Source organism: Lontra canadensis, unplaced genomic scaffold, assembly GCF_010015895.1.
Source record: "Lontra canadensis isolate GAN:19392208 unplaced genomic scaffold, GSC_riverotter_1.0 scaffold105, whole genome shotgun sequence".
Lineage (NCBI taxonomy): Eukaryota > Metazoa > Chordata > Mammalia > Carnivora > Mustelidae > Lontra > Lontra canadensis.
In genome coordinates, this window is record NW_022631099.1 from 5,704,175 (window position 1) to 5,722,733 (window position 18,559).

General features: G+C 40.6%; 1 protein-coding gene across 1 annotated transcript in view; it reads right to left on the reverse strand.

The window, feature by feature from the left end:
• The window catches only part of TOP1 (DNA topoisomerase I), a 97,083-nt gene that overhangs the window by 60,801 nt on the left and 17,723 nt on the right, over positions 1–18,559 (reverse strand). Inside the window, exon 3 of the mRNA XM_032838488.1 lies at positions 1,285–1,387. Within this exon, the coding sequence (XP_032694379.1) occupies positions 1,285–1,387 (103 nt within the window). The remainder of the gene's footprint in view (positions 1–1,284; positions 1,388–18,559) is intronic.

Sequence of the window (18,559 nt, forward strand, 5' to 3'; positions counted from 1 at the left end):
GATCACAAGTAGGTAGAGAGGCAGGCAGAGAGGGGGAAGCAGGTTCCCTGCTAGGCAGAGAGCCCAATGCGGGGCTCGATCCCAGGACCCTGAGATCATGACCTAAGCCAAAGGCAGAGGCTTAACCCACTGAGCCACCCAGGCGCCCCTACATTCCCTTTTAACAAAACTGAGGCTACTCTGGGAATATCAGATAGCAGTCTCCCCAAATGCCTTTAACTCAAAATGGAAATGTAAGTCCTTATTTTCAACAAGGGGTCACATATGCAAAGATACCCCAAGTCTTTGGGTTTAACCACTTGTTTCCTATACCCCAAAACAGGAGCAAAACAAAAAGAAAACATCTTTCTGAGGCTTGAATCCAAAGGCACCATTACTGAGTTACATTTATATTGGTGGTCATTGGCTTGTATGAGAACTAAATGCTTGATAATCTGATGAAACTAAGAATGCTCTCTTCAGGAAAATCTCACATACCCAACCTTTTGCATATGATTTTAAGGGCTCACATACCACAGAAGCCAAGGAAAGAATTTTTGATTTATACCCATTAAAGTACAGAAAGAATAAAAATATATATACATAATGCCGATCCAGTCACCTTTTATCAAGGCAGGTTCTCTGGATATCATGCGTTACAATCAATTCATAGCTTATTTATTTTTTGTTGAGGGGGAGGGGCAGAGAGAGAAGGAGAGTGAGAATCTTAAGCAGGCTCCATGCCCAGAACAGAGCCCAATGCATGGCTTGAACACACAATCCAGAGATCATGACCTGAGCCAAAATCAAGTGTCAGACCATCAACCAAATGAGCCACCCAGGTACCCCCCAAATTTTATCTTTTTTAAAAATGTTATTTATTTATTTGAGAGACAGCAAGAGAGTGAGTGAGCATGAGTGGGGAGAGGAGGAGAGGGAGAGGGAAAAGCAGACTCCCCTCTGGGCAGGGAGCCTGATGCTGGGCTTGATCCCAGGACCCCAAGATCATGAGCCAAAGGTAGATGCTTAACCAACTGAGCCACTCAGGTGCCTCCCTCTCCAATTTTATTTTTAATGAGCTATATATTGAAAGAAAATGGTACATCTTGATCCGAACAATAGCATCCCCAGTAAGTCATGAATTATCAAGGTTATACTCTTCAGCAACTCTGGAATCAAATACAGTCTCTGTTTACTCTGCTATCCATGTGACTTACCTGTGGCTCAAGTTAAGGCCTATTCCAGGTGAGCCAAGCCAGCCACCTCACTGCCAAATGATGAGGGACTTGCTGGTTTAACCCTTACCTGTTGCTATGTTTGGACTTTTCTCGGTCCTTCTCCTTATCTTTCTTGTGCTCTTTGTGCCGGTGTTCTCGATCTTTGTGTTTATCTTTGTGTTTATGAGAATCTGCAACCATAAAAGATGAGTCAGTTAAGAAGAGCCATAAGCTACCTCCTCCTCACCTACCTTGACAAGCTGGTCAAGAAGCACAATGACAGGATTCAAATGACAAGGTAGTCATAACAGCACATTCCACTGGAAGGAAAGATTTCACAAAGCCACACAGACAAGGCATCCCATTGCCCTGCCTCTAAAACCAAGACAAGTGTTAACGAACACGAAGGGGAAAAGGGAATTAATTCTACTGTAAAAGGAAGCAGCTGTTTGGCATTCTTCTCTCAGATGTGGTACTACTGAGACTAAATAATAAATGATACAAAAGGATAAATCTTGAACACTGACTCTCAGATCAAATGGTTACCTATCTAAGTTCTGGAAAATCCAAGCCTTGAGATTTTTTTTTTAAGAGATGTTTTAAAACCAACTACGATAAAGTATAATTTCTATGCAGTAAAATATATACATTTCAAAGATACATCATCCAAGAAAGTTTCCCTTATGCCCATCCCCAGTCAATCCCAATCTTTCATCCCCACCCAAAGCAACCAATAATTTGCTGGCACCACAGATTAGATGATATCTAAAGTTTTATATAAATGAAATCATACAGGATTTACTCTTACGTCTGCCTTCTTAACATGTTCTTTTTGACATTCATCCACGTTGCTGGATGTAACAGTAGTTGGTTAAGATTTTACAGCTAAGTGGAATCCCACTGTTATGAGTACACTGAAATTTATACTTATCCATTCACTTGCTGAAATACAACTGAGTCGTTTCCAGGCATAGTTATTACGAATAAATCTGCTATAAACATTCATATACAAGTCTTTGTGTAGACATGTTTTCATTTCTTTTGGGTATATACTTAATAATTAAATCACTGGGTCATTTGGTAAGTGTAACTTTAACTTTATACAAAACTGCCAAACTGTTTTCGAAAGTGGTTGTACGGGACGCCTGGGTGGCTCAGTTGGTTAAGCTGCTGCCTTCAGCTCGGGTCGTGATCCCGGTGTCCTGGGATCGAGTCCCACATCGGGCTCCTTGCTCAGCAGGGAACCTGCTTCTCCCTCTGCCTGCCTCTCTGTCTGCCTGTGCTCGCTCGCTCTCTCTCCCTTGGTCCCTGACAAATAAATAAATAAAATCTTTAAAAAAAAAAAAAGAAGAAAGAAAGTGGTTGTACTATTATACATTCCAACCAAAAAGTTCCAACTGCTATAAATTCTCTTAACACTCAGTATTACCAATCTTCAATTTTAGCCATTCTAGCAGGTATGTACTGGTATCTCAATGTTGTTTTAATCCTGTTTCCTAATAATGGGCACCTTTTCATTTGTTTACTGGCCACTCATGTATCTTCTTTGATACATGAATTTTTTGATACACGAATCTTTCACTCATTTTAAAAATATCTGCCTTATGACTGAGTTGTGTAAGAGTTCTTTATACAAAAAAAGTTCTTTATACACTATAGATTACAATTTTTTTGTTAGATATATGTATTGTGAATTTTTTTCGCAGAAAACATTGTGAGTTTTACAGAAGTAAAAGACAGGGTTCTGGGCGCCTGGGTGGCTCAGTGGGTTAAGCCGCTACCTTCGGCTCAGGTCATGATCTCAGGGTCCTGGGATCGAGTCCCACATTGGGCTCTCTGCTCAGCAGGGAGCCTGCTTCCCTCTCTCTCTCTCTGTCTTCCTCTCTGCCTACTTGTGCTCTCTCTGTGTCAAATAAATAAAAATAAAATCTTAAAAAAAAAGGGGTTCATTTTTTAATTTACAAAGATGTCCAGTTGTAGCACCATTTTTTGAAAAGATGACCTTTTTCCCCCAGTGAATTGCTTTGGCCTATTTACTGAAAATGAAGTGGCCATATAATCCAAGTCTATTTCTGGACTCTATTCTATCCTTACACAAACACACACTATTTTGATTCCTACAGCTTCACAGTAATTTTTTTTTTTTCACAGCAAGTTTTGAAATCAGGTTATAAAAGCACTTAAGTCTTATTCTTTTTCAAAACTGTTGTGGCTATTCTATGTCTTCTGCATTTCACAGAAGTTTTAGTTTCAGTTTGCCAATTTCCAAAAGGGAGAAGAAGAAGAAAAGCCAGCTGGGAAGTTTGTGTTCATAGAACAATTTGAAGAAAAATGACATCAAAACATTTTTGTGTCTTTTGATCCATGAACATGGTATCTCTCTCTCCATATATTTATGTTAGTGACTCTCAAATTTTATTGTGTTTAAGAATTATCCCAAGAGTCTATTTAAAATGTGGCTCACTGGGGCACCCTGGATGGCTCAGTGGGTTAAAGCCTCTGCCTTCGGCTCGGGTCGTGATCCCAGGGTCCTGGGATCGAGCCCCATATCTGGCTCTCTGCTGGGTGGGGAGCCTGCTTCCTCCTCTCTCTCTCTGCCTGCCTCTCTGCCTACTTGTGATCTCTGTCTGTCAAATACATAAATAAATCTTTAAAAAAAAAATGTGGCTCACTGAGGTCAGGTCACCCCAATGTTGAATATGCATCAATTGGAAGTTTATGTACCCAACACATGTGTGATGGGTTTTAAAATCTAACAGTCTAACAGATTCTTTGATATTTCTCTGTTTAAGGGGTATGGCCTAATTTTCTGCTCCTTGATACAGGCTAGACTTAGAAACTTATTCCTAAAAAAAGAGGGTAAGACAGAAATGTCAGTAGGTAACTTCTGCCACCAGGTCATAAAGGCACTGGATCTTTCTCCTTGCTCTGGGGGAAGCCAGGTGCCATATTGTTAGGACACTCAAGCAGCCCTAGGGGGAGGCCCATGTGGCGAGAAACTGCCACGTGAGTAAACAGTCTTGGAAGTAGGTCCTCCAGTTTCAGGTAAGTCTTCAGACAACTGCGATCTCATGACAGACCCTGAGCCAAAATCATCCAGCGAAGCTGCTCCTGGATCCCTGGCTCACAGAAACTACAAGAGAAAACAAGTGTTTGTTGTTTTAAGCTGTAAACTTTGAAGTAACATGTTTTGTATAAAAATAGGTAACTAATGAAAATGTACAGGCAGTGTATATGCTCATCCAATTCCTGGCTCACAGCAAAAAAGTCACATTTGATATAATCCACTAAGCATTTATTCTGTGCCAGCCCATAAGGAAACAAAAATTTGATGACCATGTCCCTAGGTATAATAAATTCTCATCCCACAGAAATGGGTAAAATAAAATCATATGGTGTCAAAAAAAAAGCAGGACTTAAACCCAATCTTCCATGTAGCATACAGAACCCTCTAACTTGTCTCAAGTCTACAATTCTAAAATGCTGAGTCAATCCAAAACACAAAGGTGGTGACCCCTATTCACTTGACAGTAGTAAAACCCCACACAAATCTAAGCTGGTACAGCCACTCTGGAAAACAGCATGGAGGATCCTCAAAAAGTGGAAAATAATAAAATCTTTAAAAAGGGGGGGGGGCATCTGGGTGGCTCAGTGGGTTAAGCCTCTGCCTTTGGCTCAGGTCATGATCTCAGGGTCCTGGGATCAAGCCCCACATCGGGCTCTCTGCTCAGCAGGGAGCCTGCTTCCTTCTCTCTCTCTGCCTGTCTCTCTACCTACTTGTGATCTCTATCTGTCAAATAAATAAAAATAAAATCTTAAAAAAAAAAAAAAAAAGGTGGAAAATAGAGCTACCCTACAACCCAGCAATTGCACTACTGGATATTTACCCTAAAGATAGAAATGTAGTGGGGCGCCTGGGTGGCTCAGTGAGTTAAAGCCTCTGCCTTCAGCTCAGGTCATGATCCCAGCCTCACATGGGCTCTCTGCTCAGCAAGGAGCCTGCTTCCCTCCCTTCATCTCTCTCTGCCTGCCTCTCTGCCTGCTTGTGATCTCTGTCTGTCAAATAAATAAAATCTTTAACAACAACAACAAAAAAGATACAAATGTAGTGATCTGAAGGGGTATGTGCACCCAAATGTTTATAGCAGCAGTGTCCACAATAGACAAACTATGGAAAGAACCTAGATGTCCATCAACAGATGAATGGATAAAGAAGATGTGGTGTGTACGTACATGTACGCGCGCGCGCGCATACACACACACACACACACACACACACACACACACACACACAGGAATACTATGCAGCCATCAAAAATGAAATCTTGCCATTTGCAACGACTTGGATGGAACTAGAGGGTATTATACTGAGCGGAAATAAGTCAATCAGAGAAAAACAATTATCATATGATCTCCCTGATATGAGGAATTTGAGAGGCAGACTGGGGGGAATTGAGGGGTAGGGAAGGAAAAAATGAAACAAGATGGGATTGGGAGGGAGACAAACCATAAGAGACTCTTAATCTTACCAAAAAACCTGAGGGTTGCTGAGGGGAGGGGGTATGGAGAGGGTGGGTTATAGACACTAGAGACAGTATGTGCTATGGTGAGTGCTGTGAAGTGTGTAAGCCTGATGATTCACAGACCTGTACCCGTGGGGCAAATAATACATTATATGTTAATAAAAATAATTAATATAAAAACATTAAAAAAAAACCCCACATGACAACTGACCCCAAACTAAGGACTTAACCATAACAACAAAACATGCTACCAGCTCTACAACCTGGAATGAAATATGTGTAATTTCAATTTGTTTATAGGTCAGATTTAACAAATAAGAAAGAGAACATCAGGATCTGCTATTATGGCCCTTGAGTATGGCAGGGACATAATATCTTTTTTTAAAAATTGCTTTGTGGGACGCCTGGGCAGCTCAGTTGGTTAAGCGGCTGCCTTCGGCTCAGGTCATGATCCCAGTATTCTGGGATCGAGTCCCACATCGGGCTCCTTGCTTGGCGGGGAGCCTGCTTCTCCCTCTGCCTCTGCCTACTACTCTGTCTGCCTGTGCTCGCGCTCTCTCTCTTTCTCTAACAAATAAATAAATAAAATCTTTAAAAAAAAATTGCTTTGTGCATAATTCAACAAACACATAAACAAACAATATGAAAAAGACTAGAAGACAGATACCCAAATGTTAAAAGTTTCTGTGGGTGATAAATTTATGAGTAACCTGAGATTTTGTGTGAATACTCTGCCTTGTCTCCCAACATTTCCCCCATGATGAATCACTTTTATAATAAAAAATAAGTTATTTTTAAAAAATTAACCAAGATTTATCAAAGATTTGGCAAATACCCATGTACATGAGGAAAAGGTAGTTTAATTCACTAAAAAGCACTAAATTTAAAGAAAAAGGAAATTAAGTAAAAGATGAACTGAAAGTAATTCCAGGTAGATTTCAGGTAGCTAGTCTGCCAATAACATTATCTTTTATTTTTTTAAACATTATCTTTTTAAGGGCACAAAACTTCAAAACTGATTTTAGAGGTAGGTCCCCAGGTCTTTTAAAGCAATTGCTAATGTAAAAACTCAAAACCGGAATATCTGGTAAGAAACTTAAGGCTGTAGCTAAAGAATTCCAGTGATACAAAAAAGACCAAAGATCTGAGTCCCAAGTGCCCTTAATTTCAAAAGTTAGTACATGTCTGTCATATGCTCAAACTGTGCTATGTGTGGGGTGATAGGTATCAAAAAGTTTAACATATGACAATTTCAAATATCTGAACGGCCATAGTACAGCTCCACACAGCAGGGTGGGTCCTCTAAGAAGAAATGATAAGAAAAACAATATGGGGCACCTACAGAACACCAATAATATATAAACAAACAAAAATTACCAACTGACAGAGAAATGTAGAGATGACCTACACTAGGGTAAACTGATAGAGAAATAGCGTACTGAAGTACTTCCAGGTGAATGATGTCTGGAATTTACTTTAAAATACCCTCAGGCTGGGGCCCCTGAGTGGCTCAGTCGTTATGCATCTGCCTTCCGCTCAGGTCATGATCCCAGTCCTGGGACTGAGCCCCACAACCTCCCTGCTCGGGTGAACCTTCTTCTCCCTCACCCTCTCCCTCTGCCTGCTGCTCCCACTGCTGTTGCTCGCTCTTGCACTCTCTCTCTTTCTCTGTCAAATAAATAAATAAAATCTTTAAAATATAGCCGCCTAACTGTGGAAAGAACCAAGATGCCCTTCAACAGATGAATGGATAAGGAAGATGTGGTCCATATACACTACGGAGTATGATGCCTCCATCAGAAAGGATGAATACCCAACTTTTGTATCAACATGGACGGGACCGGAAGAGATTATGCTGAGTGAAATAAGTCAAGCAGAGAGAGTCAATTATCATATGGTTTCACTTATTTGTGGAGCATAAGAAATAACATGGAGGACATGGGGAGATGGAGAGGAGAAGGGAGTTGAGGGAAATTGGAGGGGAAGATGAACTGTGAGAGACTATGGACTCTGAGAAACAATCTGAGGGTTTTGAAGGGGCGGGGGTGGAGAGTGGGAAGTTGGGTGAGCCTGTTGATGGGTATTATGGAGGGCATGTATTGCATGGTACACTGGGTGTGGTGTATAAACAATGAATTCTGGTACACTGAAAAGAAATTAAAAAAATAAAAAATTTAAAATAAAATAAAATACCCTCAGGCCAAAAAAAAAATCTGGGGGTATGAGGAAAGATAAAACAAGACGGCAAAAAGTTGACAGTTACAGAACTGGGGGTACAAGACACACAGGGAATTTACTATATACTACTCTCTCTCTACTGCTGTTCACGTTTGAAACTTTTAATAACAAAAAGCTAAACACTCTCTTTAAGCTTCTTCCCTTCCAGTGCCTATTTTTTCTTATTACATAAGGATTCAACAAGATGACGACTAGCTTAGTCCAAGAGAGCATTTGTGTTAAGAGCAGTAAGAGAAAGGTAAAGTTTGACAGATAACATTAACCCAAGAGCAAGGGTTTTCTACTCTAAGGATGACAGGGAGCCACTACACATGCAGAAAAGGAACAAAATAAAACCCATACTTAAGGAAAATTAATTGAAGGGCAATGTGGGTAGAAAGGTAAAAGCAAAATAATGAGCTAGCGGTTTTTTAAGCAGTCTACCAGGAACTCCGTAAACTGGCTGTGTATAATAAATAAATTCAGAGGAAAAGAATCAAAGAAGTTTCAAAATCTTTGGGCCCAAGTGATTAGCAGAAAAAGGTGCTTTCGCAGACACAGGAAAGCTGTGCAGAACAAAGATGAGGGGAGGAGGAAGGGACTAAAGAAATGATGAAGCTAACTGAAGTCATATATTGTACTTTAGGCAACAGCAGAATATCTGACTAAAGATATTGGTCAGAAAGAAGCCAGTAAGTGAGAGAGGGAAGCCAATAAGAGCAAACTTATCTATATCCCTCATGGTAGAAATATCTATAGACAGTAGACTAACGGCCTTAAAGATTACTTCAAGTAAGTATGTACCTTTTCCCCTGAACTGGAATTCATCTAAGAATAGACTGTTAAAATGTTTTGGACAAAGGAGCTTGCCATTTCAAGCATCTGTTAATGCAAAAAGAACTGTGTGGAACTTGACAGGTAGATCAGAAATGGAAGGTGCAAACCACGGCATATAAAATCACCAGAAAACTTCATTCATTGTGAATTCAGGTCACCTAATAACCTGACAACAACTGTTCCAAATGTATGCATTAAAGAATCTGAGATGGAGACATGGGAGAACACCCCTGAAATGAGGCAGCCCTGAGAAAACAGAAGACATGTAACAACTAATCCCTTTCACTCTAACTTAACAGAAGTTACTCCATAAGGATATATGGAATCAACATCTTTTGTTATTATTATCAAGGCATTCTTTTAGGTTAATAAAGATTCTAAGTAAAGAGACTTCCAAATGACAAGAGAGGAAAGTATCTGTGTTCTCTCAGGACATATTCTCAGGAAAAACTGCTCGCTAGCGTAACATGAGGACTTCACGGTTAATGTGCAAAAGAAAAGGAAATCTCTTATTACTGGGATTCGGAATTATATTCTTAGGGTTAATTCAGTTTACAACTACTTTTAGTATCTTCTTAAATCCAAAATGCCCTGCTAAAGACTCATCAGATGTGAACTCAACCCTCACAGAGCTGACAATTCAGTAAGGTAATTAAGATATGAAGGCGAAGAGCCATGGCCCAAGGCACTCGAGAAATGGGGCACTAATTTATGTGCTAGAACCATGCTAGAGTACTTAGAAATGCTGTTTTAGTCAACGTTCTTACTACTCTTATGATAAGGAAATATCACCATTTCACAAAAGACAACAGTAATAGCTATCTCCTACTAAGTGCGTACTCTGTCTGAGGTAGTAATGCTTCATGGATCATCTCTGGTTTCCAAAACTCTGGGTGGTGCCAATTTCAAATTTGAGACACATTTCTGCCTCTTTTGACACCTTGAAAAAGTTCATATAGTTCATATAACCCCTGTGGAGAGGGACTTTATCAGTGTCTAACAAAACTAACAAACACAATCTCTTTTCATGACCCACCAATCCATATGTAGGAATTCAATGTGAAGATACACTTCCAAGGCAGAACATTTATGCTGCTCCATGCATATGTGAAGGCAGAGAAAAATTAAGTCAACAGAGAAGAAACCTTTCTAAATTTGAGACTTGTTGAAAATGTATTAAAATTCCTTTCCTAACCCCAAAATCTCAAATGTCAAATGATTAACATTAAAGTAATGGTTTTCATTGCATCACAATGCTCCTATATTCAGAAACTACACACACTTTTTACAATGGTAACAGATATACCCCCACTGTCTTCACAAAAAACATACCAGTGCTAGGACTTCCATTTCTTACACAGGGGCAGAATTTTCTTTTCTATTTTTCTGCCCTCTTGCTATTTTTCTGAAAGGATAGTAAAGCAGTTACTTTTTAAAAGAGTCTTAAGAGTAAAAATAACTGAATCTAAGCTTAATAGCTCTTTTGTAAAGTAAAAAGTAAAACGATGAGGGGAAACAGCCCGATTCCACCAGAGAACAAGAAGAAATAAAGAGCCTGGGTCCAAGAGGGCAGTGAGGAGTGAACACAGGCTCCCTGAAGGAGGTAGTATTTAAACTAAGACTTACCAAAGGCAAAAGAGTTAGCAAAATAGGAGAGGGCGTTCTTGGCAGATGAGCAATTAAAGTCAACCCTTATTATTTATTGTTTGATTTTTTTTTGCTGAAAAATTCATCTTCTCATGATTGAGCAGAATTGAGATACACTTTCTACCAGGTAGGAAATGGTGGACTTGATTCTTCCAAGGGACATATTAAAAAACAAGATCCCGGCGCACGTGGGTGGCTCAGTCAACTGAATGTCTGCCTTTGGCTCAGATCATGATCTCGGGGTCCTGGGATGGAGCCCCATGTCAGGCTCCCTGCTGGGCGGGGAGCCTGATTCTCCCTCTCCTTGTTGCTTCCCCAGCTTGTGCTCCTCTTTCTCTCAAATAAATAAATCTAAGAAAAAAAAAAAAATCCAGCATTATATTTAATTTGCCTCTCTCAAACCATGTGTTCCAAAAGCAGTTTCTTAAAAAGATATAGATGGGACTCCTACTTCTTGTGGCTTTAGAGTCTTAATCTCAACTTAGACAGAAGGGAAACAAAACACCTAGGAATAAGAAACTCCAGTATCAAATAAATCCAGCAAAACTGAATCCAACTGTTACCAAGTCCCTGAAAGCTGGTCTAATCTCAGGCTCACAATGAAGCTGCAGGTTTGGTAACCACCTACAGAGCCAGCTCCAAGTTGCCAAATCAGTGTCAAACCAGGCATAAGATGGAAGAGTTCACTCCCCACTACAGAAACCAGATAGACACACACACACACACATACACACACACACACACACACACACTATATGAAAAAAGAAACCCAAACACTTTATTAAATATGCTCAAGAATGGGGGCGCCTAGGTGGCTCAGTCAGCTATGCGGCTCCTTTTGGCTCGGATTGTGATCCTGGGGTCCTGGGATCGAGCCCCACACTGGGTTCCCTGCTCAACTGGGAGTCTGCTTCTGCTTTTCCCTCTCCCCTGCTCACGCTCTCTCGCATGGATGCTCTAATAAATAAAATCTTTAAAAACCAGAAATAGAAAATTATGTTCAAGAATGATGCAGTTAGGGGCGCCTGGGTGGCTCAGTGGGTTAAGCCTCTGCCTTCAGCTCAGGTCATGATCTCAGGGTCCTGGGATTGAGCCCTGCATCCGGCTCTCTGCTCGGCAGGGAGCCTGCTTCCTCCTCTCTCTCTCTCTCTCTCTCTCTGCCTGCCTCTCTGCCTACTTATGATCTCTCTCTGTCAAATAAATAAAATCTTTAAAAAAAAAAAAAGAATGATGCAGTTAGCACAAAATATCATGGCTAAACCCTAATGCCAATTACAGACATTACAAAGTAGCAGAGAATGCTGGAAAAGACTTCTGAAGGATGCGGGAGGAAGTTTCACTCTGGCTCAACAGAGCAAACAACACCGGACTCGAATCCTTGTTCACTTACGGTATGATACTGGGTTAGAAGTCACTTGACTACTGGATCTCTAAGGCAGCAGTGCAGGTCAGTGATTCAGAGCTTCAAATCTCTGTTCATCAGCTTAGATACCTGTGACCTCAGTAAGCTCACCTCTCTTACAGATGAAGAAACCTGGCCTCAGAATATTTAAGTGACCTTAAAGAATTTTCTTTCAAAACGCAGTCAAAATCCTTGTGTATGATTGTAATGGAATTCCTGGCTAATCTCCACAAAATTACAAACTGTCAATAAAGTACAACTATTATTGAGGCCTCTTCATGACTAATTTACATAAAACTTTATCAAGCCTACCCAATAACTCCAAATAACTCAGAGTTCAGGTTCTATACATGCACTTAAGACAGCAACCAAGCCAATTCACCTTGCCCAACAAGCCAATGATGGATAAAAGGCTATCTGATTTTTCTTACCTGTCCATAGATACAGGAAAGAAAAGCACTTACGAGTAAGTGAAACTGGCTTGCTCTACAATCCTATACCCAGAAGCCTAAAAAACCTACCTACAAGTTTTAAGGGATGCACTGATAACACCAGTTAACACCATCCCCATAGAAATATTTGCGTAAGGTTAGCTGCAATCAAGGTGGCTAACAGTACTGCCAAGCTTATTCTACTCAGGGTCTCTAATGCAACTGCTATTTAACCCCGGCATGAACATTTACACTTTGAGAATAGGCTATGGAACTGGCAAAGATTACTGATCATTTTATCAACTATTCCATGATCTTAAAGCATTTTGGCACTCCATCACTCTCCTAAACTATTCAAGTAATCAGATCAGGGCACAAGAGAAGAATCCTCTGCTTCTGTGTAAACAAAAGTAGAGATTTTTCTGATATAAAAGAGCTCTGTGCCATGTTTTGAGCCAGACCTCATTTACAGTGACCTCTGATGACAAGTTTTAAGACTTAAAACAGCTGTATGATATGATGGGTTCCTCCTCCAAAGATAATCAAGTTTATGAAGGATGGGGGGGGGAGGAACAGTTATCCATTAAAAGCTGCCTGTCTTCCCCAAGGAGGCAACTTTGTCAAAGATAACCTCTGCTCATCTCTGACACATCAATATACAACCACTGCATTAGGAAGGTGGGCATGGGAATCATTTGGGTAAAAGCCCTGGGTGAAGAAATTAATTTTCTAAAGAAGATATTCACCACCTGCTGCTCATTTATTAAATCATGTTTACTGGGATAAATCCTTGCATCTTCTCCTTGCTCCCTTTCAAGCCCATGGATACCAAATCCCCAGAAGCTGGAATCTGAACAGAATCAACACTTAATACTCTATACCCGGGACACCTGCGTGGCTCAATCGTTGGGCGACTCAGGTTGTGATCCCCGCGGCTCCTGGGTTCGAGCCCAGGCTCCCTGCTCAGTGGGAGGGCTGCTGTTCCCTCTCTTGCAGTGTCTGTCTCTGTCAAGTAAAAAAATCTTAAAAAAAAAAAAATACTCTATACTCAGTAGGTTCTAACACTTTAAGACTGTTTTTGTCTAGGACAGATAACAAGCTGGTTTTGGAGATAAAGACTGGCATCTGGGAGTGTGGTCGGTATCAGGGCTGTGTGAATCTCCCCAGGAACTCAATGCCAAACTAAAAGTAGTTACGAAGGCTCAAAGGGAGAGAAATTGATTGAGGGATGCAAGAATTCTACCCTTCCCTCTCCCCTACAACAGGTGTCTAAATTTGGACTTTACCAAATGTGACTGGTTTCAATCTAAGAAACTGTGATCCATCCTAATGGCGGCCAATTTCAATCTGCAGCCCACAGAACAGTCCTTATCAATATTTTACAGCGATTCTCAACAACCATATTTCCAAAATTCCGGGTCATAGTTAATAGCCTTTCAAAGCAAGCAGGACAGATGGTATTCTGGCTAAAAGCTCAAATAGCTCTGGAATTTAAAAGAAAACTGCTGGGAGGATTCAGCTCTAAAGAAAATCCAGAATGAGGGAAGGGACCAGTAACATTTCTAATTTTTGAAGTCAATATTATCATTTGTTCTCCCCAGATGTGTGCTATATGTAAATAAGACCTCTTGTCACAGACTCATTTATTACTGTAACTAATGGGGTTCTCCCATTAGGGACCTAGTATTCTCAAGCTGATAAAACAAAAACCAACTCCAGCTGAGAAGATGGCAGATGGAAGTATATCTCTTCTTCCCTCCTTAAGGCAGTTGGGGTTCACAGTATTCATTCATTTGCATATATATCCAATGTCAACTCTGTGTCAGACATTGTTCTAGGTGTGGAAATAGAGCAGCAAACAATACCAAGTCTCTGCCCTCAAAAAGTTCCATAAAGGGCATAATAACCACCCTAACTCCACCCAACACCAGTAGCTGTTAAATAAGTAACTGTGGAAAGGGAGGAGGTAAAAGGGTCTCCCTAACAGCCCAAGTTTCCCTGGACTTGGCTCTGTGAAGTTCCAGTGTCAGACTTTAATGCTGCAGCTGGAGAAGACCTTCACAATAAGTTATTGAGGCCAAGGAAAACAAAGGGTCAACTTTAATCAAATGAAACTTGCCAATTATTCTGCAAATTGCTTGAGTCTTTCTCAATTCAATACTTCGTAAAAACTTCATCATCAGAAACTTTTAGTACGCTGCATTAGAAAAACACAGAGTTGCTCAAAGACAGAAGCCCAGGATTTTCAAAAAAAAATTTTTTATCAACTTTGCAACACAACTTCAAATTTCTAAAAACAGTCACATTTTTCCAAAGTGTCTACAAGTTCAAGAGAGAGTACAAACTGACTTAAAAAGCCTTACAAGAACTTACTGTGGTTCTTAAACATCAGCAACTCTGTGAAAGGAGTGACCAGACATTGTCTTTAAGGACCTTTCATGAAAGACACAAATGAAGCAGCCAGCTGGTTTGCTTTAGGTCTTAGTCCCACACACAAAAAAAGGGTTAAATGGTCAGAGAGTTTTCTCTTCCAGTCAGTCTACTTCCACATTTAAATTTCTTGGACTTCTTTTATGCTTTTACAACACTACAATTACCTTAATCTGTCTTTTCAGCCTCTTCCTGTCTATGCACCCTATGTTAACTTACTTTACAACCTTCTCTCCCATCCTGCTCCTTCCATTATGCTCCTTAAACTCAAGTTCATCTTCTTCTGGTTCTCATTCCCAGGGGCTAATTAATTACATTAAAATTTTTAAAAAGAACACAGATTGCAGTGATGGGACCACCAAATGGTCTTCAAAAAAATATATGTTACCTAATTAAATATAAGGTCTTTTGAGCTGTAGTTTGTAGACACAATTAGGGTCCAGAACAGTCTGTTCACTATTATATTATCATCCCAGAACTAAACAACATATTTTAAGTCAATTCCTTAAAGCAACTGAGTCTTTTATGCAGAGTCCTGATGGGGGACTTGGTTCATTTATTTCTCTGATCTAGTCTGTTTTTTCCAATCTGTAAGATGACCTCTACTGACACCTACACTTCTAGTCAAAAGAATCCTCTGACCTTAGAAATTATTTACTCAGGGACACCTGGGTGGCTCAGTTGGTTAAGCATCTGGCTCTTGGTCTCAGCTCAGGTCATGATCTCAACATCGTGGGATCCAGCCCTCCATCAGGCTCCATCCTCAGCACAGAGACAGCTTCAGCTTCTCTGGCCTTCTCCTTCCCCCTTCGGCCCCTCTCCCTGCTCACAATCTCACTTTCACTCTTACAAAAAATTAAATAAAGTTTTTTTAAAAATTTTGTTTTAGGGGCACCCGGGTGGCTCGGGTGCCCCTAATCAACCAATCAGGCGCCCCTAATCAATCATCAATCAACCCCAAATCAAACAATTCTTGATTTCAGATAGGGTTATGATCTTGGGGTCCTGAGATCAAGCCCTGCTTTGAACCCTGCCTCAGGTTCTGGGCTCAGTGGGGAGTCTTCCTCTCCCTTCCCTCCCCCCAACCAAATAAAATCTATAGGAAAAAAAAAAAAAAACGAACTTGTTTTAATTCAAAGTTAAAACAGATTAAAAAGAAAAAACTTAAATCCTTGATACTAGTGGTTCTTAAATTTCCCTGACACCTGGGGTTTAGATCATCCCTAGATATGTATATTTTAACTCCCCAGGTGAGACTTAGATCATCCCTAGATATGTGTATTTTAACTCTCCAGGTGACCATAATCTACATTGTCCAGAATCATATTTTGAAAAACCCCACCTTGTTGTTTCTCGATCCTCTGAGCAATAATTAATACCAAATACCAGCCACCTGCAATAATGGACATGCTACTGATTTTATTTCCAGTTTCTATTTCAATTGGGTCTCCATTCCTTTAAAAGGCAGGCACAAGGTGCTGAGTCGTTCCCTGGTGACTTTATATATTTATTTATTTCGTACAGCTGAGAATGCTGAGTCTCTACAATTGAGGAAGTAGAGAGGTTGTTTTCACCTGCTCTCTCACAGCCTGTTTGAGAGGAAGAAGGAAGAGGTAACATATTAAGAGGTAAGTAAGAGGTAAGAGGTAACATACATAAGAGGTAACATAGTTTAAGTAAGGAGTAGGGTAGTCAAGTTCTTTCGAATATAAACTTTCTTTGTTGTTTGCACATCCAGTGGGCAGAGCCATGCTTAGAGACAGGTAACTTGAGTCCAGCCAGTAGGACTCTGTTGGGAAAACGAAGAAGAAAAAAAATGGATTAAAGACTCAATGAAACTGCAAATTTAGAGCAAACTTTTGGCATTTTTCTTATACAGATTCCTTTGGGAGCTACAGGCTACCAAGTAATATGAAGAGAATCTTGTGAGCTTTCTGTGACAGATACAAGCGCCACTCAGTCAGGTAAGCACCTGGCACTACTCACCAATCCAAGGGTTAACAACAGTTTTCTGTAAAGGGACAGGTAGTTAAGTAGTTCAGGCTTTACAGCCCATTTGATTTCTGTAGCAGGTACTCAACGGCCACTGTAGCAGAAAAGCAGCCACAGATTATATTTAAAGGAATGAGCATTGGCTACACTACAGTAAAATTTTAATTATGGACACTGAAATTTGAATTTCATGCAATTTTCCCATGTCATGAAATAAGTTTTTTTAAAAAGATTTTATTTATTTATTTGACAGATCACAAGTAGACAGGCAGGCAGAGAGATTGGGGTGGGGGGGAGGCAGGCTCCCCACTGAGCAGAGAGCTGGATGAGGGGCTCGATCCCAAGACCCCGAGATCATGACCTGAGCCAAAGGCAGAGGCTTTAACCCACTGAGCCACCCAGGAACCCCGAAATAACCTCCTTTTAAAACCAAGGTATAATTGACATATAACATTAGTTTCTGGTGTATTTAATAACATTCTTTTTGAAACTATCCCCAATATACCCTGTGAAGACAGGTGCCGTTCTCAAGCTCAGTGTGTTAGTGGAGAATATTCCCCCTGCTTTACCCGTTCCTATGGCTCCTCTCTCATTCCATAGCTTTCTCCTAAATGATATTCACACTAAGTCCAACTCGAACCATTTTCCTTCCTTCAAAGAGTCCAGGAATGGTCATTAATCAACATAATTTAAAAGTAGTTAAAATTTACTCCTAATCTGTCTAACTAAAGTAAATCACATGAATGATAGATAACTTTGAAGGGGAGGCCAATGTGGGGCCCACTGCTATTTCAGCTTCTTAATTAGTAAGCTAGCTAAATTCGTTATTTATCCCCCTTGAGGTGGGAACAACATTGTACTTGTTCACATACTGCTAAACAACGCTGATGAAATTCCTTCATAAACAAGCAGACTTCAGAGATCCTTCTAAAACAAGAGGGTGGGAGGGTCTAGTTAATCCCTGGTTAATAAGAAGATCCTTTTTCTTGAGTACTCAGATAAAAGGAGGTTTTACTGATTTCAGGAATAACTGGCTCCAAGTACAAGTTGAACTGCTAAAAAATAAATTACTCTGGGGTCTTTTTTACACAGGCAGTCAGACTTTCCTTAATAGGGAAATTATTACACACTAGTTTAAATTTCAACAGAGGGGCGCCTGGGTGGCTCAGTCAGTTAAGCGCCTGCCTTCGGCTCAGGTCATGATTCCAGAGTCCTGGAACTGAGTCCCACCATCAGGCTGCCTACTCTTTCAGGGAGTCTGCTTCTCCCTCTGCCTGCCGCTCCCCCTGCTTGTATCTTCTCTCTCTGACAAATAAATAAAATCTTTAAGAATAAATAAATTTCAGCGGAGCCTACTAGTCAGTGATATTTGTCTGGTAAAGATCCACTGTAAATGAAGGTGAGCGCTCTGACAGCCTTTCGTCTGATACTATATGTAGCTCTGCTATAGCCCACAATTCCCAGGAGGCAACTGAGTCACCCAGGTTTGCCTTTACCTTGTCCTGTGTCACCTTTGAGAACTTAGGATGTTGCATCAGATAGGCCTAGATTAGTCTTCCAGGTGTGTGGTTTTCATACAAACTACACAGCCTTCAGTCTCAGTTTCTTCAAAAGTAAAGTGGAAATAGTAAATGTTCAAATATCTATTTGTTTATTCCTGAATCGTTTTTAAGATTTATTTTTTCGACAGAGAGAGAGATCACAAGTAGGCAGAGAGGCAGGCAGAGAGAGAGGGGAAGCAGGCTCCCCAATGAGCAGAGAGCCCGATGCAGGGCTTGACCCCAGGACCCTGAGACCATGACCAAAGCCGAAGACAGAGGCTTAACCCACCGAGCCACCCAGGTGCCCCTTATTTTATCCCTAGTACACTGCCTCTTACCACCT